This window comes from Mesocricetus auratus, unplaced genomic scaffold (genome assembly GCF_017639785.1).
Source record: "Mesocricetus auratus isolate SY011 unplaced genomic scaffold, BCM_Maur_2.0 Super-Scaffold_100013, whole genome shotgun sequence".
In the NCBI taxonomy this organism is placed as follows: Eukaryota; Metazoa; Chordata; class Mammalia; order Rodentia; family Cricetidae; genus Mesocricetus; species Mesocricetus auratus.
Genome location: NW_024429196.1, coordinates 81,666,528 through 81,692,224, shown reverse-complemented (window position 1 = coordinate 81,692,224; position 25,697 = coordinate 81,666,528). Strand labels below are relative to the sequence as shown.

The 25,697-nt window shown below is 47.8% G+C and overlaps 1 protein-coding gene and 1 long non-coding RNA gene across 4 annotated transcripts in view; one reads left to right on the top strand and one right to left on the bottom strand.

Moving 5' to 3' along the window:
• Aopep (aminopeptidase O (putative)) overlaps positions 1–25,697 on the bottom strand; it is a 286,649-nt gene that overhangs the window by 69,691 nt on the left and 191,261 nt on the right. For all 3 annotated transcript variants that reach the window (XM_040756128.1, XM_013119352.3, XM_021232027.2), the window contains exon 11: positions 17,480–17,540. In XM_040756128.1, coding sequence (XP_040612062.1) covers positions 17,480–17,540 — 61 coding nt within the window. The remainder of the gene's footprint in view (positions 1–17,479; positions 17,541–25,697) is intronic.
• On the top strand, positions 6–23,044 carry LOC106021808. The gene is made up of 2 exons (XR_001196968.3): positions 6–300; positions 22,826–23,044. It is a non-coding gene; the product is annotated as an uncharacterized LOC106021808 (long non-coding RNA).

The window sequence follows — 25,697 nt, the reverse complement described above, 5'->3', positions numbered from 1 at the left end:
AGCGAGTGAGCCAGTCTCGTATTGATAGGGGTGGGTGCTCTCTTCCTGCCTCCACTTGGTGAATGAAGCATAGCACAGAGGAATGAGAGTCCACAGGAAGCCTGTAGGGCAAACATGGGGAGCCCTTTAATTATTCCAACAGACAGCAAATTATGCTCCCCTGGGCAAAGCCAAGGGAGAACCATCTGCAGAGAGAACCCAAGGACTCTGGCTCCCAAGCAAGTCAAGAGGTAACTAACATGCACCAGGCCTGGTGGCCCATGTTTGTGATGTCATCGCTGGAGAGGCTGTGGCAAGACGGTGAGTTCTGAACCAGTCTGAGCAACAAATGAACAAACGAAACAAAACAGCAGGCACCCATGGGGCCTGGAACAGGAGTTACCTTTAGAATGAGCAGCGGGAACAAGTTAGGGTTAAGAGCTGACGGACAACGGACACAGGTTACAGCTTTAAGTTTTGCATGAATGTAACACACCTTATGCCCTGCTTTCTCTGGGTTTAGAACTGTATGTAGCTTGTATGTTGTTGTCTGTTTCATCAGTGTTACGATGAAGGCCCTAGTTTCTCTCTGAGGGGGACTTTAGCTCTGGTAGGTGAGTGTAATCCCACAGCATAATGTTTAGAAGAGGGGCGTGGCTCTTACCAGCCGGCCCACACGGGCTCTGCTCTCTGCCTAGAGTTCTGTTTTCCCATCTGTAAGTGTAGCCCTGAAATCATCAGGGTTACCCAGAAACCTCTGCAGAGGCCAACCAAGTGGACATGGTGTGTAAGATGCTATTTGTCTCCCTGCTTCCCACATACTTTTAGTGCTGAGGACTGAGCCGTGGCACCGTGGACCCTAAGCAAGGACTCCACTACTGGGCTGTACTCTCTGCCCCAAGCCTTGTAACCCTCGCAATCTTCTCCGATATGGTCACTAATAGTGTTGCTACTAAAAACAGATGGGTACATGTTTAGATGACAGATGGATAGACCACACCCGCAGCACATCCTTTCCAGATATCGCTGAACTACTGATGCTTAAACTCCCCGGCGGGACATTTTTAGGTTCAGTCAGACCTCTTTGAAAGCCGGCCATGGACTTCATCTCCCTGTGCTCCAGGAATGACCTCTTACTGAGCAGGTCTGGTAGAATGGTGTCCACCTCTATGGAGGGACAGCAAGAGAAAAGGCCTCATAAATTCATTGCTGTGCTTACCAGACAAGAGGGCTATGACATTTGTCATTTTTACTTCTCTCTGGTATCAATGTTAGGAATGACCAGACTAGGCTCTTAGTTTGTTTTCAACTTCTTGTCACTGTAGTTTACCAATTTTCCCCAAACTTAGAGCTCTGGGCTCCCCCCCCGACCCCTTAGCCAGGACTCAGGAACCCCAGGGACAGTTTGCTGAGTATTAACTATGTTCCTCACCCATCTTCCTGCCAAGTTCTGCTATGTTTATCTGCTTTGGAAACTGCCTTAACTCCATTTTGGGTAGGAGAGATGTTTATAAATAAAGTATTGGGATTTCATTTTCCCCTTTAATTTCCATTTCTCCTTGGCGGGCTGGAAAAAAAAATGCCACGTTTCCAGCATTTCTCTCCATTAACAAGGCACTCAGAAGCTATGTGTAAAGCAAAGGCTATATGATAATGACTCCATTCTTTACAGAGGCCAAAGAAAATATTAGGAAACACCATTAGTAAAGGTAAAGATATATATGCAGCACACAGGTGTCACAAAAATGCTGACTGGACCCAATGTCCCTCCTCAGTGGTACCAAAACCAGCAGGGAAGATGTACACCCGGTACATGGTTAGGTCATTCCCTTGACAAACATGATGGAGACCCCTACTACAAAAGAGACCATCAGGTGTAGTCAGCCAGGAGGAGCAGGACACCACACTGATTTCAGGACCCTCCTTGAGGAAATGCAGGGACACGGTGTGCTGTTAGGAACACTTGGACAGTCTGTCTGTCGGGGTTTGGGTCCATATCCGCTGTGTGGCATCTCTAAGCCATCTTTCTCACAGAGTGCAGTAATCCAGTGCCACATGCTGGGTACTCAAGACAGGAGGCAGTTGCTACTTATCAAGGCGTAACTATCAGAATTATTCTAAGAAGCAAGGCAGCTGCTAGAACCTGAGGGATTCGACCTTAAGACTGAAGCACCAGCAGAATATAACCCAGCCCTACACTGTGTCTGCTGGAACGGGCGTCATCATATGCCCTTCAGCGTGAGTGAAGCTGCAGCTTTTTAATGTGTGGATGTGTGTCTACAGACGTGCACGCACGGGTGCACGTTCCATGTGAAGGCTAGAGGTCAACTTCAGGTGCGGTCCCTTGGGAGCTGTCCACTTTAGCTTTTGAGACAGGGTCTCTCAGTGGGCTGGGGCTTGACAAGGGAGCTACAGGTTGGCTGACCAAGGACCTGCCTCTCCCCAGTGCTGGGCTTTGTTACAAGTGCTCTGTGGATCACACTTAGTTCTTCGTGTCTCCACGCCAAGCATTTTATTGACTACGCCATCTCCCTAGCCCCTGGCTGTAACTCTTTATGTGACCTTGGCATTCCCTTATAGACACTATAATCTTAAAAAGTGGAATACAAAGTTACATACAGAGGCTTTCTACCTGTAGTTCCCACTTGTAGATGCTCTTTGAGAGTCACTATATAAAGAGAGAGAGAGAGAGAGAGAGAGAGAGAGAGAGAGAGAGAGAGAGAGAGAGAGAGAGAGAACCAGAACATGTGTATGTATGTGTGTGGGTAAGTGTCTCAGCATGGATGTTGTGTCTGGGTGTGTTTGGGGTGTGTTGATGTGTAAGAGCGGGTGTATTGGAGTGGGAGTGTTACAAATCACAACATATAGTTGACCACTAAGATTCATGCCTCAGAACCATCTTAGGCACCTCTTTCTTAGTGATCCCAATGTGCCAGCAGTGGTGAGAACCACTAAATTGTGTGGTTTTAATAATGCCCCATAGCTAATAGCTCCCCAAAAATACTATAGATGTTTGGAAGAAATCCAACTTTGAAAGCCAATAAAACAGAGGGTGACCACATATCATGCTTTATGACAGCAAGTTCCCATGGGCAGAAGAAGGGGACGTGGTGATGAGGAGGATGGGTTAATGGACTGACACAGGGAGCATTTCCCACAGCTTGCATTTAGGAATAAACTCAGGCATGCATTAAGCATACCGACAAAAAGACTTAAAACAAGTACAAGATTTCCATGGTCCTTCCATACAGAAGCAAGGAGTCCTTTTGAGATTCATGGTTAATACAATTCTGGGTCCTGCACAAAGACCTCAATGTTTGTCTTCAGGTGGCCTGGCTTAATGCTGGCCTATAGCGCTGTCCACAGAAAGCAGCACTTCTCATGTTCTAATTACAGAGCTAGTCTAGAATCAGGGGGGAAGTCTGTGCCAATGGAAAAGCTCCTTCGCTGTGTTCAAAGGGACTGCTCCCTTAAATAGTAGCCCATGCTGGCTGACTTCCTTGAGTTGTAGGCACTCTGCTCTGACCAAATGGGTTCCCTTGCTTAGGAAACACACACACACACACACACACACACACACACACACACACACACACACACACGCACGCTCATGCTCTGGGCGAATTAATGGCAAACATCTCCCCAAAGACACAGACACATCTGTACAGTGTGTCGGTATTTCACTAGCTGGAAAGTCCACAGCACTTGCAGGTATCTTCCGGGCGTATGATGTGGCGTGGCACCGTATGACATACAGAAGTGTGGATATAAGGCTGTGACACTGCTCCATGTACCCCTGAAGGAGGGGCCGCCTGGGAGTTTATGGCCCCCCAAAACCTATTCTTTAATACAACTTGCCCCCTCAGACTAGATCACCTGTTACCAGGCCTACAAAAAGAAGCTAAGTCAGTCACAATAAGCAAACAGAAGACTAGGCCCGAATCATCTCTATTAACAAGTATTATAAAACTCTCTCACACACATGGAGGAATGTAAAATCTACCACCTTTGGAGACTAGAGCCGCTGACTCTAATATAAATAATTATGACAGAAAGCCAGTTTCCAGGGTGTTTATTCACCAAACACTTAGCTCCATAGAAGGGTGTGCTCTGAGAAAACAATGGAAGGCCCTGTACTGATTGGTTACTGGTCCCTTTCTTCTTCCTGAGATGTTCCTGCAGTAGCAGATTAAATCAATGTTTAATGTGCCCCAGGACCAGCCGTGTCCATATTAGGAAAGTCAGAGCTCACGTCTCCCGTCTCCCCCCGGTGAAAAAGGACCTGGCCTCCCTCCCTCTGCCTCCACCCACTGCGTGTGGAGGTGGGAGAGTAGGTGCAGGGAATGTGAACTTGATCCCGCACTGACCAGCCAAGCAGCAAACCCTCATTGTTCCCTAGATACCAAACATAACTGCTCTCAGGAGGGGATCAACCCAGTCACTCTACACATAGCCTGGCTCCTGTGCTCAGGAGTGAGACAGCCGTACCCATGAGAGCCACAGCAAGCAGGAGCCCATCAGAGTTTTTGTTTCTATTAGGTACCTCAGACAGTACTAAAGCTGGCAGTCTCCTAGGACCCTCGCCTCCTTTGTGTGGCCCATGGATGGAACCCAAGGCTCCGTGTGTGCTGGGTGAACAAACACCCTGCCACCAAACTCTGCCTTGTCCCGACTGCTTTTGCTGGTGTGGGTTTTAACCTATTATACAAAGGCTGTGGTCTGTTTTAACTTTGCTTCTTATCTTCCGTGCCTTGCTCTCTGTGGTTTAAAGTCACCAGAAAACAGGCTAGCACAGCCATCTAAGCTGTTGCTGTTTTGGATGCTGTCCTGTGAATTTGGCTCCGCTGTCTGGGATGAGGCCCAGGTGTAATGGGGGAGGTACCCCTGAGGACCGAGGCCAAGGCACTCTGTCTTTGCTTCTTGAACACTCACATCACACGGCCTATCTGAGCCTGTGACAGACACACTCTTTACTGAGGGTAAAATGAGAAGGGGCCAAGCAGACAGAACAGTGATCTTTAATTCCTCCACCCGCTCCACCCCCACCTTTTTCCTGGAGACAAAAGCCTGTCTGGTATTTTGAACCAAAGTAAACTTTCAAAGGCCTCAAAAATAACTGGGTTGTGACATCATAATAAAAAAGCCTGACCTGACAGCCACAGGAACTTAGTGTCCTTGGATAGAGGCTGTAAAGATATGGCTCATCTGAGCCACTGCAGACAAGCACCTGTCTCTTCCAATGATGAGTGGCAGGAGTTTTCTTTCTTGCATCCCTTATCACAAAGGAGAACCAATAATTCCACTACTATATAAAACAATGAACCATCCTTTGTCACAGGAATATGGAGAAACAGAGCCAGATGTGGTGGTCACATCTGTAACCTCAGCATTTATGAGTCAGGAGAATCAAGAGTTCCAGACCAGCCTGGGATACATAGTAACACTCTGTGTCAAAACGAAGAAACACAGACCATATAGTGAGATGTGATACTCCTACTACCTGCTCTCTGAATGAATGTATCAGCATGACAGGTCTCAGCTGTGGAAACATCAGAAACTCAATGCACTAGTTAACTTGGGCTTCCAAGTCAGAAAGATTCAGTTTCTTAATCTATAAAAAGGGCACGACAACGTTTATTTTGTAGACTTCTGAGTGGAAGTACATTGTTATCATGCATGATGTACCTAGCAGAGTCTCTTCAATAAAACAGTGGCTTTGCTTTCATCCTGGGTTTGCTACTATGCAAAATGGGGAAGAGGAACGAAGTTAGATTTTGAAAAAATACAGTTCTTAGGACTGGGGAAGATGGCTCCATGGGTAAAATCCATGCTTTTAAAGTATGAGGACTTGAATTTGGATCCCATGAACTATGATACCAGAACTGGGCCGCAGAGACAAAAAAGACCCAGGGACTGGATACCCAGCCACTCTAGTAACCAGTGAACTCCAGGTTTAGAGAGAGACTCCAACTAAAAAAATATATATATATAGAAGGGCTAGAGAGAAGGCTCAGTAGCTAGAGTACTTCCTGTTATTCCATAAGATCCAAATTAGGCCCCCAGCACCCATATCCAGTGATTCACAACCTCCTGTAACTCCAACTCTAGGGGATCAGATGTATTCTTCTGGTCTCTTGAGCTGTGCACACACCAAGACATATGATTAAAAGAAAAGCTTAATAAGTAAGCTGGAAAGTGACAGAGGAAGATGAGCCCACTGCAGATTTAAAAACTACATTCGGATAGTAGGCAACTATATATTCTGGGTTTGCCATACTTAGTTTCTAGGAGGATTTGTTGAAACTCAGGCAGATGTTTCCCAACTACAAAACCAGTCATAAAAGAAACACACTTCGAGGAAGGGAGGCCTGTGAGAATTCTGGAGACTACTTCATGACAAATATAAACACAAAGGGTCTTGAAGAGAAGCGAGGGTTTGCTTGGTGGCACAGAGCAGAGGCGACTGCACCGTGGGGGGAAGGACATAGGAGAGAAAGTGAGATGGAACCTTTGGCTGACAAGGGCTGACTCCCCATCCCAGGAAACATAAGGAACCACCAAAGGAGTCGTCTCCAGTAAGTCCTATTCATTTGCTGCCATGGAGCCCTGGCTTTAAGGTCTATGTATGGACTTTGGCTTCCTCCCCCCCCCCATATGTTTTTGAGGCTGAAATTAAAGAACATTTGAACTGTGAAGCTTTGGGGGCACAAATGGTGGTGTGTTGTAAAGCTGAGGTAACAACCAGGGTGCCCTTAGCACACTTAAAAACCATCTTGTGTGTGTTCCCTCAGTGTGGTTTGCAATTTCCCTTGGCCTACAAAGGAGAATATTTTTAGCATGTAGTACACTTTGTAACAGACATATAAATGCACTGAAAATATAATTTTAGAAAAGCATCTGGGTTTGATCATCCCAACCCCAAATAGGTTCTGCTTTTTTCAATGTTAAGGACCGCCACGGTGATCTACTGTGAGTGTGGCAGTTTCTCATAAACGTGGGCGGCACTGCTGGCTCTGTGCATTTTGCTTTGTAAGCAGTAAATACGCTAATGATTTAAACAAAAAGCCAAATCAAGGAGGCTTCTTCTGGGTTTGGCCTGTCCTCCAAACAGCAACATTACTGGGCCTCCTCTTTAGGCACGTTTAGACAAAAGGCATAAAGGAACATTTTGCTTTTCTCTCTCTGAATGAAGGGAGACCTGTGATGCTTGCCCGTCTGTAGAACTTTTGAGGCTAACAAGCCCCGTATACAGTTTTCTCATCTCTTGCTGGTCAGACATGTTAATATATGGATAACTGACTTGCACCTGAGATGAGCACCTCCCTTAGTCGTCAGCACACTGCTGTGCTTGGACAAACAAACTAAACAGCAGGGCAAGTTTCTGGACCATATGGGAAGAATATGAAATTGAAGGAGGCTAAGTGCTTAAGCCTGTACTTAGAAAAGGAAAGCTTAACAGAAGACTTCCCAGAATATAGCATAATTATAGATCCTAACAACCAACCCCAGATCTGCTCATGCAGACTAGGAACAGGCTGAGCCTGAGAGCTTTAATGTGGCTCCTGAGTGATCCTGATGACCAAGTGGTCTCTGACCCAAGCCTTTGGGGCTATTCTCCTACCAGGGACTCAGCCTCTCTCTTTAAGAACTCACTTGAACCACTCACTACCAACTCCATCTCTCTCTCCTTGTTTGAGGTAGGAACTGGATCATAGCCCTATGGAGCAAGATGGCCCCTAGTGTGCAGCGTATCCTCTCTGCCCCCTGTTGGGATCCGAGGAATGTGCTACCATGCCTAGTTCTCCAGCTTTCCAAAGCTCATCGCTCTGGCTTCCCTTTTCTTCTGCCTCAAAGGCAAAATGGATTTGTTTTAGTTTACTAAACAAATACTAGATTTCTTTCTGCTGGTGCCACATGTCTGAATGTATCTGCATCAATCTGGCCTAGTTTAGAATTTTCATTTTTTTTTCTCCTCAAGAAAAGAAGTCCTATAATGTTCTTTAACCAAGAAAGCCACTCTCCCATGAATCATACATAAGTTCTATGAGCTCACTTTAAAAATACATGTTCAGTTGAGGAGCAGCCCGGGGGCGAGGCACTCACACAAGAAGCCTTGCATTTGGGTCCCTACCAGCACGTGTCCACCTACACAGGCTTAATCTGGGATCCAAAAGGACACAGGGCTTTGGTCTCATTCCAATACCAAATTCTCTGGGGCCTACTCCCATCCTTGCCAGGATCTGGGCACTACAAAATTGGTATTTCAACCAGTTGGCTTGCTCTACAAGGCTACATACTTACTGGCTTTTAATGCATACGTATGTATACATTCAGGAGTGGGTGCATGTATATACATGTCTGTGGAGGCCTGCTCCCCATCCCCCACTTTGATGCAGGGCCTCTCACTGGCCTAAGGTTCATCAATTAGGCCAGACTGTCTGGCTCTTGTACCTTCTTTAAAGACTCCTGTGGATACGGAGAGCCCACCCTAGGCACTCACTCTCTGGTTACATGCTATTGGCCCGATAGTTAATGCTACTTTTTTAAAATATCCACGTAAATGAGCAACTCTGGACAGGAAAGTTCCAGGTTGAAAACCAAGGTCTAACTCCCTTCCCTTCCACTGAATCACTCCACCCTGTTGGGGAGGAGAAAGGGCAACCCTTCACCCAGGGGAGCTTTCTTTCCAATAGGTCTGCTGGCCCACCTGACCGTGCTGTGAAATTGCCACTCCAGCAATTGTCACACCCTCAAAAGCCTCTGGTGAGACCTCCCTGCACCAATTTCAAGTGCCCGTGGGATCTGGTCGTGCCCTGCCTTACAAACTGACCCCCTTAGCATATAATTCTCTCTACACAGAACAAGCAACCACACACCTGCTCCTAATGGAGGCGGGAATGATCGTGATGCTAAATCATGACTCCAACACATCACCTGGTGGATTCCAACAGCAATTTACTCTTCTATCACTGGGGCAGAAATACCACGGTACAAGTGGTCTTGGAAGGAGCTGAGCCCGAGTGTGTGGGTTGACTGGAAAGTGTTGCTACTGCCACTCTTCTGGCAAGGGAGGAGTTTGCTCCTGGAGCCAGATAGGATCCCTTTCACTTCAGTCCTGGTTCTGACACAAACTCATCACAGACTTTGGTTACCTAGCATGGCTCACACGGGCACGTCTGTCCCCACCCACAGGAACCTTCTTGCTTTCCACCTCAAATCCGTCTGTCCTCCAGAACCAACGTCCAGTATCGCTGTCCTCTCTGCTTCTATCGCAGGGAGTGACCTGCCCACAAGCTCTCTAAAGCTGGACTTTGGGTTGCTTTCTGGAGTGGGTTGATTAAGTATATGCTTCCCCCCCCCATGGAATTCATAGCAACTTAGGGACAGCGTCTCTTGTCTTCCCTCCACCCACAGCCCCCCATGAAGAATGGACGCCTGGGCACAGGAAAGGAGGTGGGGCGGGAGGGTTCAGCAGAGATGGTGCGTCCTGCTCTATCGTGGAGGCCTGTGTCAGGATGGATCCCGGAACAGTGCATGCCAGGTCCTTCCACTGTCACCAGGGGTCAGAGTGGATTCTTGAGTAGCGCACAACGCCAGTGCCTGCCCCCTGCAAGATGGAAGAGCAAACCCTTCTTTTGCTTATTTCTCACTTATTCCGCTAGACAGGGCTTTCTAGTTTTTTGGACTAAGTAATCAGCATCATTTGGGACCAAAAACTACGCTCAGAGAGTGCTCCTCCACAGGGTTAAAAAGCTGTGAGGCTGGGCTCCAATGACCTTTGTTGTGTTAAAGATTTGTTAGAAATTTGGAATTTGTCAGAAAATGAGAGGTGAGCTTTGATGTGGGCTAACCTATGTCTCTTCTCAAGTTGATGTCATAAACCTCCAGTATCTCAGAGTGACTGTACTGGAGGTAGGACCCATCACAGCAAAATGAAACCCCTTGTGCAGGCCCTAATCTTGTGCAACTGGTGTCCTTACAAGAGAAGGAGATAGGGATGGAAATATGAATATGCTGCATGAATGCACACATGCGCGTGCACGCGTGCACACAAACACACACACACACACCCAGGGGGGCATCTATAAGCCACGGACAGAGGCCTCAGGAGAAGCCAACTGTTTGGCCTTAAAACTGCTGTTAAAGCTACCCTGCTGGAGTACTTAGTTACAGCAGACTAGCAAATGAATTAGAGCATTGAGCTATAAGTGGGGAAATTAAAGAAAATTGGGCTAAAAGTGAAAAAGTGGCTAAGTTGAACATTGCAGCAATTTGAGGAATCTGTGCAGAGAGCCAGGCACCTCGATGGACAGTGAGTGGCTGCCCTGAGTCACGCTCATTTCAGACGCTGCCTGAAGCAAGCCAGAGAGCTCGCTCCGTGGATCTTTGAGAAGCCTTGACAAGATGTTCAGTCACCGAGAGTGAGATTAACTACTAAACAAAATGACAGCAAACTTATCCACGCACCCACACAGACCATGCCACGGGCACCTCCACTACTGACAAGAAACGACAGCCTCATGGTGAATAGAAATTTAACCTGATGAAAATTTCAAAATAGTCTAAGTTTTCTTGACTGACCATTAAGTGTCGAATTTTTATAAATGCCCTGGGATTAGGAATTCTAGTAGCCTCTACTATTATGCGGAAAACATTACATGACCATGCTGCAAGAAGCCTACAAGTCATCCTCCTGAGAAACCACTGGCATTCTCTACACAGAAAGCCCATCCGCAGCTTCAAGAACACAAACCCTCTGCAGCAGACCTTTCCTTAGTTCTGTGACTTCAGCGTTTCCCCCATAGGGCCTTCACCTCCCATGATTGTCTTGTGTGGCCTTTGGCAACTTCTAGATGTTTGCTTGGAAAAGAAGTGGCATTTCACCAAGATGGCAAAAAAAAAAAAAACCCTTCTGTTCTCAGTTCTGGAACTCAGAGGCATACGATCTCACTGTCCCCTCTGCTGCCCTTGTCCCTGCTGATTCTGATTCTACTGCTGGGTATGTTCTTCTGAGCAAGTGAAGGTGCAGATGGACCTGTGTGAGGATTTGTTCAGATCTCAGAGAACAATTAGACTCAGAGTGGAGATTAAGAGCAGAAACAAGGTGGGAATTAGTTCCTATTTTTGAGAGGCCTGCTTGAACTTGGCAGTCCAACTCTGACTGAAATCATCTGTGGATAAGCAACAGAGGTCTGAGTTAGCCATCCCCACGTTAACTCACAAACTTTATAAACTTAAGATAGTTCCACTCAGATGTACTCTGTGAGTGACATTAAGGTATGATGAACTCACATGTTAATTTGACTAACAGCTGCAGAACAGTGCTGCTTAGCAGGACACACAGGCCATGAGGACAGTTCTACTCAACAACACACACAGGCCATGAGGACAGTCTGCTCAGCAACACACACACAGGCCACGAGGACAGTTCTGCTCAACAACACACACACAGGCCATGAGGACAGTTCTGCTCAGCAACACATACACAGCCCACACCCAGCAGTTAAAGTTTTTCAGCTGCAGATGTGAGGACATGTAAAAACTGGGCATGGAGGCAAGCACCTGTTATCCCAGTGCTGGGGAGTAGACACAATAGGATCTCAAGAGTTTGGTGGGCAGCTAATCTAGTAAATTAATGAGCTCCAGGTTCACTGAGCTCTTGCAGAAGAAGTTCAATTCCCAGCACCCATGCTGGGTGGTGCAATACTGACAGTAAATCTAGTTCTAGGTGATCTGATGACAGTGCACATGCATATGTACACACACACACATGCACACACAGAGTCACTGTCATAATACTCTATCTCACATATACACACTCATGCACAAATACACAAACAAAAATAAATCTTTAAAAGACTCAGGTGAAGAGTGATAGATACTAGGTGTCAACCTTTGCCCACCATAGGTGCATGCACAGGTAATCCCCTGTACACACACAAGTGTATACACACATATACGCACCATATACAAATAAATATTTTAATTATTAAGTTTATTGGCTGTCATTTTTGTGGTTATTTTTCAGCCAGACCCTTGCTATGTAGTCTACACAGTTGAAACTTGTGATGCTCCTTGCTTCAGGACTGCAGTTATAGTTATGCTGCATGACACTCAATGCAGTTGCTACATCTTAAAAGTAAGGCATAGCAGATAACGTTTTAATAGGTTAGCTTATCTTACAGTATTTGAAGGACTGGTCCATGACACCTTTGGGCATAAAGCCCAGAGACTCCAGTCCCTTAGGTAAAGTGGTGCAGCTATAGCACATAGCATTTTGGCTGTCTCCAATTTGCTCAAAACCTAGCAGAGGGCACACGCCTACTCTAGGAGGTTTGTAGGTGTTCAGCTCAGAGATGGATTTAAAAAATACTTTGACCTATAACTGACTGAACTTGTGTAGAACCCAAAGGTATGGGCACCAACTATACATTGTGGCTACCATGCACTCAAACACTACATTTTGATATGTGGCAGAAATTTTTTTTTTGGTTTTTCGAGACATGGTTCCTCTGTGGCTTTGGAGGCTGTCCTGGAACTAGCTCTTGTAGACCAGGCTGGCCTCGAACTCACAGAGAACTGCCTGCCTCTGCCTCCCAAGTGTGTGGCAGAAATTTTTAAATTAATGTTTTACTCCTTCCTCCCTTCCTTCCTTCTCTTCTCCTTCTTTTTTATTGATATGAGTTTTCTCCTCCTCCTCCTTTCCCTCCTCTTCTTCCTCCTCCTCCTCCTCCTCCTTGGGTTTTCAAGACAGAGTTTCTCTATGTAACAGCCCTAGCTATCCTGGAACTAGCTCTGTAGATCAGGCTGGCCTCCAACTCACAGAGATCTGCCTGCCTCTGCGTGAGCCACCACTGCCCAGTGGTATGAAGCTTCTTAATCTGATATTTTACACATTACATTTAAACCCAGATGCTAACTTAATCATAAATACTTGGTTTATATTTTTAGTTTATAAAATTTACAGTTTAAAAGTAGATTATCATCCCTGAGATGTGTCAAGAAATAATAGACCTTATTAGCTTTTCAGTTTAGATAAATTTAATTAAGGTTAGACTTAAGATTCAGTCACTCATACCAAGGGTTGTTATAAGCCTGCAATCCCACACTCATGAGTTAGAACCAGCAGGGTCTGTGTGTCCTAGGCCAGCCTGGGCTACATGGCAAGTGTTAGCTCAGACTGGGCTATGCCATGGGACCTTGTCTCAGTAATTAAATACATAAAATTTAGGTGTGTGGATATGCTAGATATAGTTCAAGTACTTAATGCTGTGCGTTGCCAGTCACTGCTCTATCAGGCAATGAGCCCCTGAGCATCAAAAGGGGCTCAGCAGAAGAATGGAAACACGCTCAGCAGGGTAGGTAATGTGGGGGTGCATCAGATATAACACCTCTTCCTGGAGGTTGGGGGTTGGTAAGAAACAGCAGGAGACACACACGAACAGTGGAACAGTGACAACGAAAAGACAGTTACGATGGATTTGAAAGAGAAGACAGAACGCTGGACAGACAGAAAAGAGCGTGTGTAAAAGAGACTGATGCTTGGAGTCAGGCAGTTATGGCTGCCCAAATACGCCTAGAAGGATAGGGCAAGCAGTTCTCAACTGGACAGCCTTGGGCAGTATTGGAAGCATCAACCAGCACGCCAGAGAGCACTCTGGGAACATTTTCAATGAAAAGAGTTTCACTGAGAATGGCTTTGAGCTGTGTTTTTGGAAAACTTGCTTGATATTGATATGGATGACAGACAGACAGACAGACAGACAGACAGACAGACAGACAAGAACTTGGCTGCTATATGACCAATTGGCTACTGCACTACCCCAGACAAAATACAATGAGGAAACGGTGCGGGTACTGGGGAAGGGGACTGTGGATTTGCTTACCCAGGGACCTCAGGACTTGACAAGTTCCAGAAGGATGGTAGAATGAGAGGAGGCTTCAGAGGCTCTGTAGCAGTTCAACCAAGGAGAACCGAAGAGCCCGAATGGAGAAATGCCCTCTCTAGTGCTCTGTACAGAAACGTTCACAGTGAAGGTTGAAGCATGACTATGTGGGTGAGGTGGGCCTTGGGACAGACGTGAAAAGAAACAGGCATGGGTGGCACCGACTGAGTATGCCAGTCAAGTGTCTGGGCAATGGTGTGACAACAGCCAGCAGTCTTCACACTGCCTGGGGTCTCACACACATGGGGAACTGAGGTGACTGTATGTATACACTAAGGCATTGTATAAAAGGGCTGGGTATCCTGGGGGGGGGGGAAGTCTGGAACCAATCCCTGGTGGACACCAGGAGACAGCTATATACTATTCTTGACATGGGGTTGGGGAGCTGACAAAATTTAGTCTGGTGCCATCTCTCAGGAAGCAGCACAGCCATCAACACTTGCTCTTCAGCTTACATCAAAGGAAAAAAGGAAAGTAGTGGTATAGCCCCATCTAGTCTTACCAGGGTAATTGTGTTAGTGGCCACACCCCTTTGGGCATGGCTTCAAGTGTGGAGGAACTGGAAAGAGGGACTGTGAGACAGCCTCCCTCTCTCTCTCTCTCTCTCTCTCTCTCTCTCTCTCTCTCTCTCTCTCTCTCTCTCTCTCTCTCTCTCTCTCTCTCTCGGGTCATGAATCAGATCAGAAGGGCAGAGAAAGGCTGCCGTGGTTCTTTACTATTATCTGTGTAAGCCGTTCCCCAATAAAACACCCATTTATCATTATTCTTGGGTCTAGTGAACTCATTATCCCTGCCTTCAATTGGCGCCCAATCATAGTGGAGATACACTGTCTAAAAACTCCTAGCATGAAGTTCTAATTTATTTTTGAAAGGCTGGACACCTACTACACATCCCAGAAAGCAGGTGTGAGGTTCACAGCCGGCTGTCGACAGGCCTGGATCACTACTGAGACAGACATAGCAGCGGCCCCACAGTTTAGGCTTTGCTTCTGGTTGGCCTGGAGACAGGGGTGTATTGTCTTTACTTTATAAATGGTAGAGAGCATATCCACATGCTCAGGGCCCTGAGTTCTGCCTCCTGATTCTCAAAACCAAACAACAACAACAAAAAAGGTAGAGAAAGGACATCATGTGTACTTATAGGTCCTGAATGACGCCTGAAAAGATGTACACCAAACAAAGTGCTTTCCCTGCCTGCCAGCCACAGCCTTACATGCTTGGAATCCCGGCACTCAGGAGGTACTAACAGGAGGGTGTGGCGGCCTCAGCTATGAGAAAGTCCCAGGCCAGTGTGGGTTATAGGAGACCCTGCCTCAAAGACCACGGCAATGAAAAATAAAAGTCACCTCTGCATCATTTTAATTTTCTTATAAGCTTTTTATACCCTAAAATAAATGCGCAGTGTTTTCATGGAAAAATTGTCATGAAAGATGACAAGACTGAGGACACAGGCAACTTCAGTCTTTGCAAGGTCAAAGGTGATGGGGCTGAGGGGTAGTCTTTAAAGAGGCTGGCTCCAATTCTCCTGTCTCTGTGGGTCTCCTGTCTACTTCTGTGGCTCCTGAAGCTGTGTCCACTTACTTTCCTTTTATAATTCCCACTCAGCATAGCCGTAAAGGAAAAGATGAGGCAGACCTTCCTGAGGAGAAGAAAAGCCCCTGTAGCCTGTGGGATGGAAACTTCATGAGGGAACACGGGTCTCTGTCATCAGAGAATTCAAATGCTGGAGGACAGAAATTCTGAAGAGAACAAAGGGCCGGGCAGAGCGCCGTCGCCGCCCGGGAGCAGGCACGCTAGTAACTTTATATGGTGATGATGACGGGGTGGAGAACAGGGTGTCCCATTCACTGCAGCCTCCTGCCACGACAGGGTCTCAGGCCCTGCCAAGCGCTTCACTCAAGTGGGAACAAAAAGAAACTTACAAGGAGTGCGAAGGGGGCTGAGAGCAGGTACATCACCAGCAGCCGCGTAAATGACCAGAGAACTGGGTGGGGGAGGGGGACAATGAAAAGACTGCGATCACTTGCCAGACAGACTTACGCACCGAATCAGGTTTCTGTCTGTCTGCTGCTGTTGTTTTTACTGAACAGCGAGGCACTCGGGGACGTGCCAGTCGTCGGCCTTAACCATAAGTTACAGCGGGTGCGCCGCCTCGTTGCACCTGGCTGTTTTGACAGCAGGCTTCGTCAGCTCGAGGTGTAGAAAGTCTGTCTGTGCTAAGCTGTCACTAACGCAACTAGAACTTTGGAAGAAAAGGTTCCGCTCAGAGGCGAATCTCACTCTTCCTTATTCCTTTCTGCAGTTTGTAAGAAGTCGCTCAGAAGTACTCTATCTGGGGCAGCCTGCTTCTGGGCATGCTTACGCTGCTGCTCAGGGGTTCCGGGACTTTCCTCCCTCCTGGCGAGCTGGTGCAAATCCTGTTCTAGAGCAGGGAACTGGGGAGTGGCTGAGCATCCGACTCTCCCCAGCCTTCAGCCACACCAAGAATACCAAGAATGCCCAGGAGCCTTCTACAGCCTGGCGCAGGCCCACAAAGTAAACTCCGTAGAGACTGCCAGCTACGCCCCCACCTAAAACACTTGAGGGTGAGGCTGGTTCTCAGTGAGTCATCTTGTTGGAAGTCACCTTGTTAGAAACCACAGGCTCTCACGACACGCCTGACTTTAAAGTGTTGCCTTCCAGGCCTGGTGCAGCCTCACCTCACTGGTTTTGTTTAGCTTTCATTTTTCTTTTTTGTTCCCGGAGAGACTGAACCAAACAAGTAACTGAGCCGGGTGGCGTCCATTTCTGAACTGTGGGCAGTGTCTCCCGGTGAGCTAAAGGTGGCTGGTAGTAACAATTCTCTTGGTTTGAAGGCTATTTGAATACCCTCCACTGCGTTTCATGGGTCGCAGACATTCGTTGACACTTAAGACACCCCCAAGCAGAAGCTCATACAACCAGTCATGAAACCAGAAATAAGCAGTCTACAGAGGCAGCTTGCCTGAATACAGGGGCAAACTTTCCATAGCCACCAAGGCCTACTACAACCGTAAGCCTGGTCCCTAGCCCAGCATTCCGGCGACAAGGGAGGAGCCTGGATTACCCGATAGACTCTAGAAGCACAGAGGTAAACACCTCTGCTCTGGGGTAGGTGTTTCCCATAGGGCTGTTAAAGGTTTCTCTCTCACAGCGACCCAAGACAAAGTAATGACAAAATTGTTAGAGGAGTGACCTGGTGCAGTCCATTAAGTATACTAGGGAGGAAGTTGAGAGGCAGGGATTGGGACGAAAATAAGTACCATGGTCAGGTAAAAGTTGGGGCAAACCAGATCATCTGTTTGGCCATACCCAGGGCAGAACAGGAAGCTATCTGCTTAAGACAATGAAGGTATAAAACTGTTGCTAGGGGACTCTACCCAAAATACCCAGCATGCTTTGGATGACTTCACTTAATACACAATGCAGCAGCCATATGTAACATCCACAGTACTCAAGCCAATGACTGCCAGGAGCCGAGACTTTCATAGACATATTAAAAACATCACTGTCCCTCAAACAGTTATCTCAGGTACCTTAGGTATTCCGGAACACTCAAGCCAATCACGGACGATGTTCTCAACAGACAGGCCGAGCCTTCAGAAACAAAAAACGAGAACAGAATGGTTAAAAGCATTTCTGAGCACAGGTGACCAGCTAAGCCCTTAGGCAGAGGAGGTGCTCTCTTCACCATGAGTGTCCATGGCAACTGAGGAGTCACAGGCACACAGGTGTCCATGGCAACAGAAGAGTCACAGGCATACAGGTATCCATGGCAACTGAGCAGTCACAGGCACACAGGTGTCCATGACAACCGAGGAATCACAGGCACACAGGTGTCCATGGCAACAGAAGAGTCACAGGCACACAGGTGTTCATGGCAACAGAGGAGTCACAGGCACACAGGTGTCCATGGCAACCGAGGAGTCACAGGCACAGAGCAGCAGGTGCTCTTAATGCTTTGAGGTGAAGTTGAGGGGGTCCAGGAACGTTCCTAGAATCCACGGAGCCTGGCTCCCTGCTGGAGAAGGGGAAGCGAGTGTGGCAACACGTCTGTGAACCGGGCAGCGACGTTGGCTGCAGGAACAGGGCACACTGTGCTCAGCCCAGGCGTCTGTTCTCAGGATAGGCCCACACCAAATCGCTCTGTGCAGGGTTCTGAATGCGGTTACACTGGCTGAAACTGTTCTGCTTTCTTGCCCTGCTGACTTCACTGGCCTATGAAATCACTACATATCCGGTATATCGATAGCTGCTGGCCTTCCCTCAGCATCACAAGGAAGGTTTGTTTACAGCAAACCCACCCCTCTTTATCCCCTTCCAGACAATCCCTATTCATGCCCAGGGTTTGCTTCTTGGCCTTCAGCCAGAAGAAGGCAGCCTGCCTCCTTGGGTGAGCTCCATCCTTGTCCTCAGCTTGGTCAGTGTCTGGCATACTTGGGACTGAACGACTGTCTCCTTGAAGGATGGAAGCTCTCCAGCTGCCAATCCCAGCACTCACCATGTCCCTGGTAGGAGAGCGGGTTTCTATGGAGATACTTTTATTTGATTGAATGAATAAAAACACATTTCTTGGGGCAGGGAAATGGTTCTGTAGGTAAAGCCTTAGCTACTCAAGCCTGATGGCCAGAGTTCCATCCTGGAACCCTCACACAAAGCTAGATGTGGGCCGGGCGGTGGTGGCGCACACCTTTAATCCCAGCACTCGGGAGGCAGAGGCAGGCGGATCTCTGTGAGTTTGAGGCTGGGCTGGACTGATAGCCTCCAGAACAATACAGAGGAAACCCCATCTCATAAAAATAAAAACAAAAAAAACAAAACAAAACAACAACAAAAAAAACCCAACAACACAAAAAACAAAGCTAGATGTGGCGGCATGCCTTCTGCGATCCCAGAACTCCTGTCATGGGAGGGGAAGCAGAGATAGGACAACTGCCTTGAAATTTGTGGGCCAGTGAGCAGAAAACAAGAGAGACCCTGCTTTAGCAAGGCAGAAGGTGAGAACTGACTCTCCAGTGTTGTCATCTGGCAACCGCGCATAGGCATAGGAACGCAGTCACACACATGAATAAACTTAAGCCCCAGAGCAACCCCCAACCCCCGACAATTTCTCTATTGACAACAGAAGTTATAGAAATATGCAATTAATTGAAGGCCAAGTGTAGTCCACATGGGCTTTTGGCCAAGGATCACTTTCAATGGGCTGGGGAGACAGCACCTATTAGGGAAGAAACACGGGTTATTCGGGAAGGCGGGGTCTGAATTTCTACGGCCAGTGTTTCTCGATATGACTAGTAGGCAGAAGGTGGGGAGAGAACCTAAGAAGACAGAGGGGCTACCTTTTCAGGTCTCCTTGGTCTTCAGAATCAGCGGGATTTCTGAATATTCCTCATAAGAAAGCTGAGTGCCACCATCACTGGGCCTTTTCATCACTTGCTATGTATGATTTAATAGGGTCAATCCATTGTAAACAGCCAAGTGCTATGTAAATTTTGGGCCCAGAGGTGTGGGTGAAGGAAGGAGTCTGCACCTCGGGGCACCTTCAGGGGGACCGCTGGCCTCCCCTGAGTTTTGGGAGAAGGCCTGGAACACCCTCAGCGGACTTGACTGACCACATGGGACCAGGACAGTGGTTCTGGCTGGCCACTCGGGGAAAGGCACCACTGGAGTAGCAGGTCTCAGCAAACAGGTCCTGCTCCTCTACCAGGTCTGGCCAGCTGGTGTCCACAGAACTGGCCCCGGTGCTCAAAGCCCAGGGATGCTCGGGATGAGATCAGGAAATGGACCCCTGTACCAAAGGAACTGTGTCCCCGCGGCAAGTTCAGTGGCAGGCGGGGTGGGGACAGACAGCCTTTGTTTCGGACAAGAATAGGCCTTCAAATGAGTCATCTCACTTCGTGTGCAAACAGAACTCAGCCTTATCTGCCAGCCTCACACATTTCAAGGGAAAATTAATAGTAACAGCAACAGCAGTAATAACAAACATTATTTCCTTGGATACAGGTAGGAAGTGTCCTTCCCTGGTTTCCTTTCCAGACAGACTCCTGCGGGCTACGCTCCTGGCATCACCTTGGTGACCCTTAGGAAAGCCAAAGCCAGAGGCTCTTCTGAGGCCGGCTGGGCTGTACCTGACCTGGTGCATCAATGAAAACAGGTCCATGTCACGCAGAGAGGAATGAAGAGAGGTGCACTTAGAATGCTTAGCAGCAGCGTGGATTAACAAAGGGCCTGACACAGTGGATGATCGGAGCGCTCACGGGAATGGGATTACACGTTCTTAAAGGGCAACATCTGAGGGGTGACTTAATTGCCATTTTTGAGTGATTTCACAAAAGATGGTCAACAGCTGTTGGGCACTGCCAAGAGGAATAAATGCCAGGATGCGAACATCATTTCCTTTGTGGAATTTCCACTGCAAGACCCTTCCTCTCAGTGGCGTAGGAGAGAGGCTGGGCAGTGAAGGCTGAGAAAGTAGGCGCTGAGCTAAGTCCTCAGGTGAGAGGGCTGAGGATCAGGCTAACATCTACATGAGGTAAATCTCTGGTAGAGCTATTATGCCCACCAGCTCAGGTGAAAACATCCCAGGGATTGAACTGTCTCTGAGGAGGAGATGAACTATGCCTTACAGGATGCCAGCCGCTTGCAGGTGTGTGGTGTCGACCATCTCCTGGCTTGGGGAGGAGAAGTGGGTTTGGGACACCAAAAAGAACATCCAGAGAGGCTCAGAAAGGGAGGCAGCACTTGAACATGTAGTTGGGGTGACTGCATTGTCCTGCTTGCTGGGACAGGGTCAATGGATATGGAGGAAGATGTAGTAAGAAGACCCAAGTGCCTGTCCCAGAGAGACAAGGTAAAGACAAGGCTTGGCCCAGCCAGTAGCGTCCAGGATGGGGTGAGAAGAGACCACCATGTCTACAGAACAAGGATGGAGGCAGGGAGGCCACATGGCAGGCTGATGATTTGCAGGCATGTGAGCAAACATACACACATGCACACACACACACACACACTCAGTCTTACTTTGGAGACAGGGTCTCATTATGTAGCACAGGATGGCCTCAAACTCAAAATCCTTCTGCCTCAGTCCCTTGAGTGCACACGCTATCACCACAATCCCAAGGGTGCGGAGTGCTAGGGAAGGACACAGGTCTGAAAGATGGAGCGTGGACTCTGGACTCCATCGACTTCTGCAAGACAACGTTTTACAGGAAGCATGTGACTACACTGTGCCCATCTACAGCCAGCTCTGAGGGTTTGTTCGCTGGCAAGTCCTAGAGCTGATACCGTTGCCATACTCAGTATCTGCACACAAAGTCTGTGGTGGCACTAAAACAGAAAGCAAACACATCTCTAAGCACTGCCAGGTGAAGGCACAGAAGTAGCAGCTACCGTTTACGTACCTACTATGTACCAGCAGTACAGACAAGACTTTTTCCTAAACCTTAGAGAAACAGCACAAGGTCAGTGTTATTACAACCCATGCAAAGAACAACAAAATTCTGAGAAGCTGGGCAACTTATCTAAGGACACTCAGATGGTACTTGAAGAACTGGGATTCAAATTTACAAAGCCCTACTTTCTTCCCCGTGCTAAACTTGGGCCTCGAGATGAATCATTCTCCTCTCCACAGTGGTACAGACACCTACAGAAGCAGAACCCGTGTGGCTGTGCCCAATGCAGCTCTCCCTTCTCTCTAACCCTTCTGATGCTGAAGGTGGCCTGCTTCCTGCTGGGGCTGCCCTGCTTGCACAGGGGACATGGGAAATGACACTTCTGCATGTCTTATCGCTATGGAGATTGATTTTACCCAGATAGCTAACAGGACATAGACCCATGGCTGAATGCCCTTCGTGTCTGTACCAGGGAGATCACTCTTCCCACACTATTGGCTGATACCTGGTCCTGGGAGCATGGGCTCCCTGTTTGTGGGAACCACACTTCACAGGTCAGCTTGGAGTTTAGGTGGGTTATCTCCAGACCCTTGGGTCACGATCAGTAAATACAGAAGGGAATAGAACATGCTGGCGGCCCTGACATGATACTTCTTGGAAAAGTAAGCTGTGCTTAGAGCCTAGAAAGTGGATGAGTGATCTTTCCATGATGTGGAGGTGAACAGATACACCCACAGGCTTGCCGGAGGAGGGGCTGCACACACCTGCAGGTGCTTGATGTGGACTTCTGAGCTGCTATGACGGATGATAAGCGGTGGCTGTAATTCTGCATGGGCCTATCAGCTTGCTGGTGACAGAGAGTGATGCTGCCATCATTCCTGGCACCTGCCTTCAGCTTCCTGGGGGGTCTAATGCTCATATTCTGCTGCTCCTTCCACAGCCCAGGGCACAGCTACATGGGCTTTCTCCTGAAGCAAATGCCAGGCCTCAACAACTTTGAAAGTGTAGGTGCTAGGCAGAGGAAAGGGGCAGAGTTTGGAATGGGAATGCCCTTGTCCTGGAATACAGCTTACATTCTATACAGGCTTTTAAACATTGGTAAGTTATGCTTTTCAGCCCCTTCTCTATGTGTGGAAGCAAGCTATATTTCTCAGAGGTTTCCGTGGTTGTTGCTCGTTTTCTTGATCAAAACAAGGCACCTGTGCTCGGAGAGTTAATGAAGACTGCTGATGAGGCAGGGCAAGATAGTGCTCCCTGCTCCGTGGGGGAGGAAGAACAAGGGGTTTAAACAAATACACGAACATGCACACACAAACATTATAATTGACGGGCAAGAATTAATCAGTTGCTGTGGCTGACACCAGGACCCAGGAGCCAAAGCTGCTGGACCAGCTATTCCCCAGGGGGCATAGCTTTCTGGTGGTGGGGGGAATGGTATGCCTGTCTAGATGGCCTGATCACTTCACTTTGTCCTTATCTCCTTCCCTCCAGGCAGATTCCAGGAACAAGAAGTTGCCCACTATACTTCAGAATGTAGCTCGGTGGCCAAGAAAGAAAAGCCAGGCTCCACACTTGGTTCCTCTACTCAGCTTCACAACTAATGAACCATTTGTAACTGTGGCACCTCTCAAACAAAACCCCTGGCTCTGTGCATTGCTTTGAAGCCCACTGCCACTGTACCCATCACTGAAATAAACCCAGTTCTCAATATTTCTTGACTCAAATGATCTAGGGGTTTCTAACGAATCTCCCCGATACTAGTCCCCCCATCCCTTCCCACAATGCCTTGCTAGAGACATTCCCCAAGCCTTCAGCAGGCTCTGGCTTCAGGTCTCATCTCAAGTTGAAGTCTGATGTGTCTGCTGTCTGTGCTCCTATGACCCGGAACCTCACAGAGTCCTTCGTACACTGATTCTAAAGCCCCGTGCTGGCGATGTTGATGATGATGACCCAAGCTTTTGCTGGTTGGCTAGGATCTCTTTGAAGGCTGGCACTGGATTTATTCTTCTCTGTCTCTTCACAGGAGATGATCCACTGAGGGTGTCAGGCCAGACAACAGTGCAGGGGCAGCGTGACAGTGAAGCACTAGCCACTGCGGTTGGCAAAGCCTTGCCTGCTCGGCGGCGTGGCTCAAGTGCCTAACAGATGTGCCAAAGGATCAGTTTGCAACTGGGCCAAAGATTAGAGGCTCCAGGGGGTAGATGTGCAGCCTTTTGAGGCCCACATAAAATTAGTACAATATGCTGCATAGGTAATAGAGCAAACCATCTGTTTGAGTAGGCAAGCTAGATTTTGAGATTAGTTAGCCAGCAAGAAGATGTTGTTTGAAAATATACTCCCATATATTTGGTGAAGCAGGATTGCTGTAGGCAAGAGATTACTTGTATCATTTAGGGAGAATTCCTAATGAGACTTGAGCCTGCTGGGCAAAGCGTGATCTCACTGGGGAAGGTGCCCATCAAAGGGATGCAGTGGGTGGTTGGCAGCCACATGGGGCATAGACGCTGCCCTAATCCCCACAACTGCAACAAAAGTCTCTTTGTGGGTCCAGCGTGTTGCCTCAGTAAATACTCACAACAATGAAATCCAGGCCCTGGGAGCCAGAGGGCTCAGGGCACCCAAATGAACTCCATACTGCATCATGGAGATTGAAATTAAGATGATCTCCCAAACTAAAGTGTACTGTGCTGTCTCACCGCAAACTGCTGTGTCTCTGCCCTAAGAGCTTTTCCCTGAAGGAATGCATTTTTGATAACCAACGAAGAGGCTGCACAACACATCTATAAATTAATTTCTCCCCTCCCTCCCTCCGTCCTTCCCTTCCTCCCTTTCTCCCTCCCCATTTCCTCTGCTTGATGTCCTAAAGAAGGGCCCCTATACTCCCCTATACTCTTATCAGAGAACCTGAGCTATTGCCCTGAGGGCAGGTATAAAGAAAAGAACATATACTGTAGTACAGCAGTCAGTCACATGCTTAGCATGTATGAGGCTGTGAGCTTAGCATCCAGTTATTAGGGGAAATGGGTAAACATTCCAGGTTTACTCCTGAATAATAAATAACCACATCTGATGTGATGCTTGCAGAAGAATCGCCACCTGGGCTGGGTGGTTTTATGTCAACACAAGCTAGTGTCATCTGAGGACAGAAAACTTCAATTGAGAAGATGCCTCCCTAACATCAGGCTGCAGGAAAACCTAGAAGGCATTTTCTTAATTAGTGATTGATGGGGGAGGGCCCAGCCCATTGTGGGTGGGGGCACCCCTGACCCGATGATCCTGGGTTCTATTAGGGAGCAGGCTGAGCAAGACATGGGGAACAGGCCGGCGAGTAACACCCCTTCATGGCCTCTGCATCAGCTCCTGCCTCCAGGTTCCTGTCCTGTTTGAGTTCCTGTCCTGACTTCCCTCGGTGATGAGCGGCGATGTGGAAGTGTGAGCTGAGTGAACCCTTTCCTCCCCGAGTGGTTTGGTCATGGCGCCCCATCACAGCAATGATTACTCATTCTACCTAAGGCACCACCACAATACATTTACTTAAACAAACAACAAGACCAGGATGCTAAACTGCAACATTCAAGGCTTCCACACAAGGCTGTTCCTTAAGGCTAGCAGCCCCCAGAACAGCCGATTGTCTTGCCAAGTCACTCAGGCTGCAGGCTGTGTTTGCCAATGAAAAGCACAGAAGGACAACAATCAAGGAATCTATGGAGTACGTGGACTCCGCATGATGCATGGATTGGCTTCATAGTTACATATTTCTGCTTTATTTATTAAAAAAATAGTGTTGTTCAGTAAGATGGCTTAATGGGTAAAGGGGCTTGCTGTGCAAGCCTGATGATCCGAGTTCAACCCGCAGAACTCACATTAAAGGTGAAAGGGAAGAGAATCCACAAATCCACGTATTTGTCCTCTGTCTACATATGCACCTCGCTGCCTGTGCCCACACACATGGAAACAAATCAATATCAGGGTTTAGTTGAGTGGCAGAATGCGTGATTAGCAAGTATGAGGCCCTGTGCTGAACAGAAAGCCCACAACAGAACCAGGACTAACAACAGGGCCTCCAGCTCCTAAAGGAAGGGTGGAAGGAGGCAAAGAGGGAGGTTTCAACAGAGGGGAATCCAATATGCAGAAAAACATTCTCCATGTCCTCACAGCCAGTCATCCTCATAATGCCTCACCCCTGAGACGTCTAATTTAGACTGCTTATCAGTCAGGCTTGGCGACATAAAAGTGACTGGCCTTGCATGAGTCTAAGACAATATCTGTGTCAAAGAATTCATGTCCACACTTGGAAATGTTTACATACATTAAAAACACAGCTAAGCCCTTAGGGCAGAGGAAGAAAACTAATGTCAGCCTT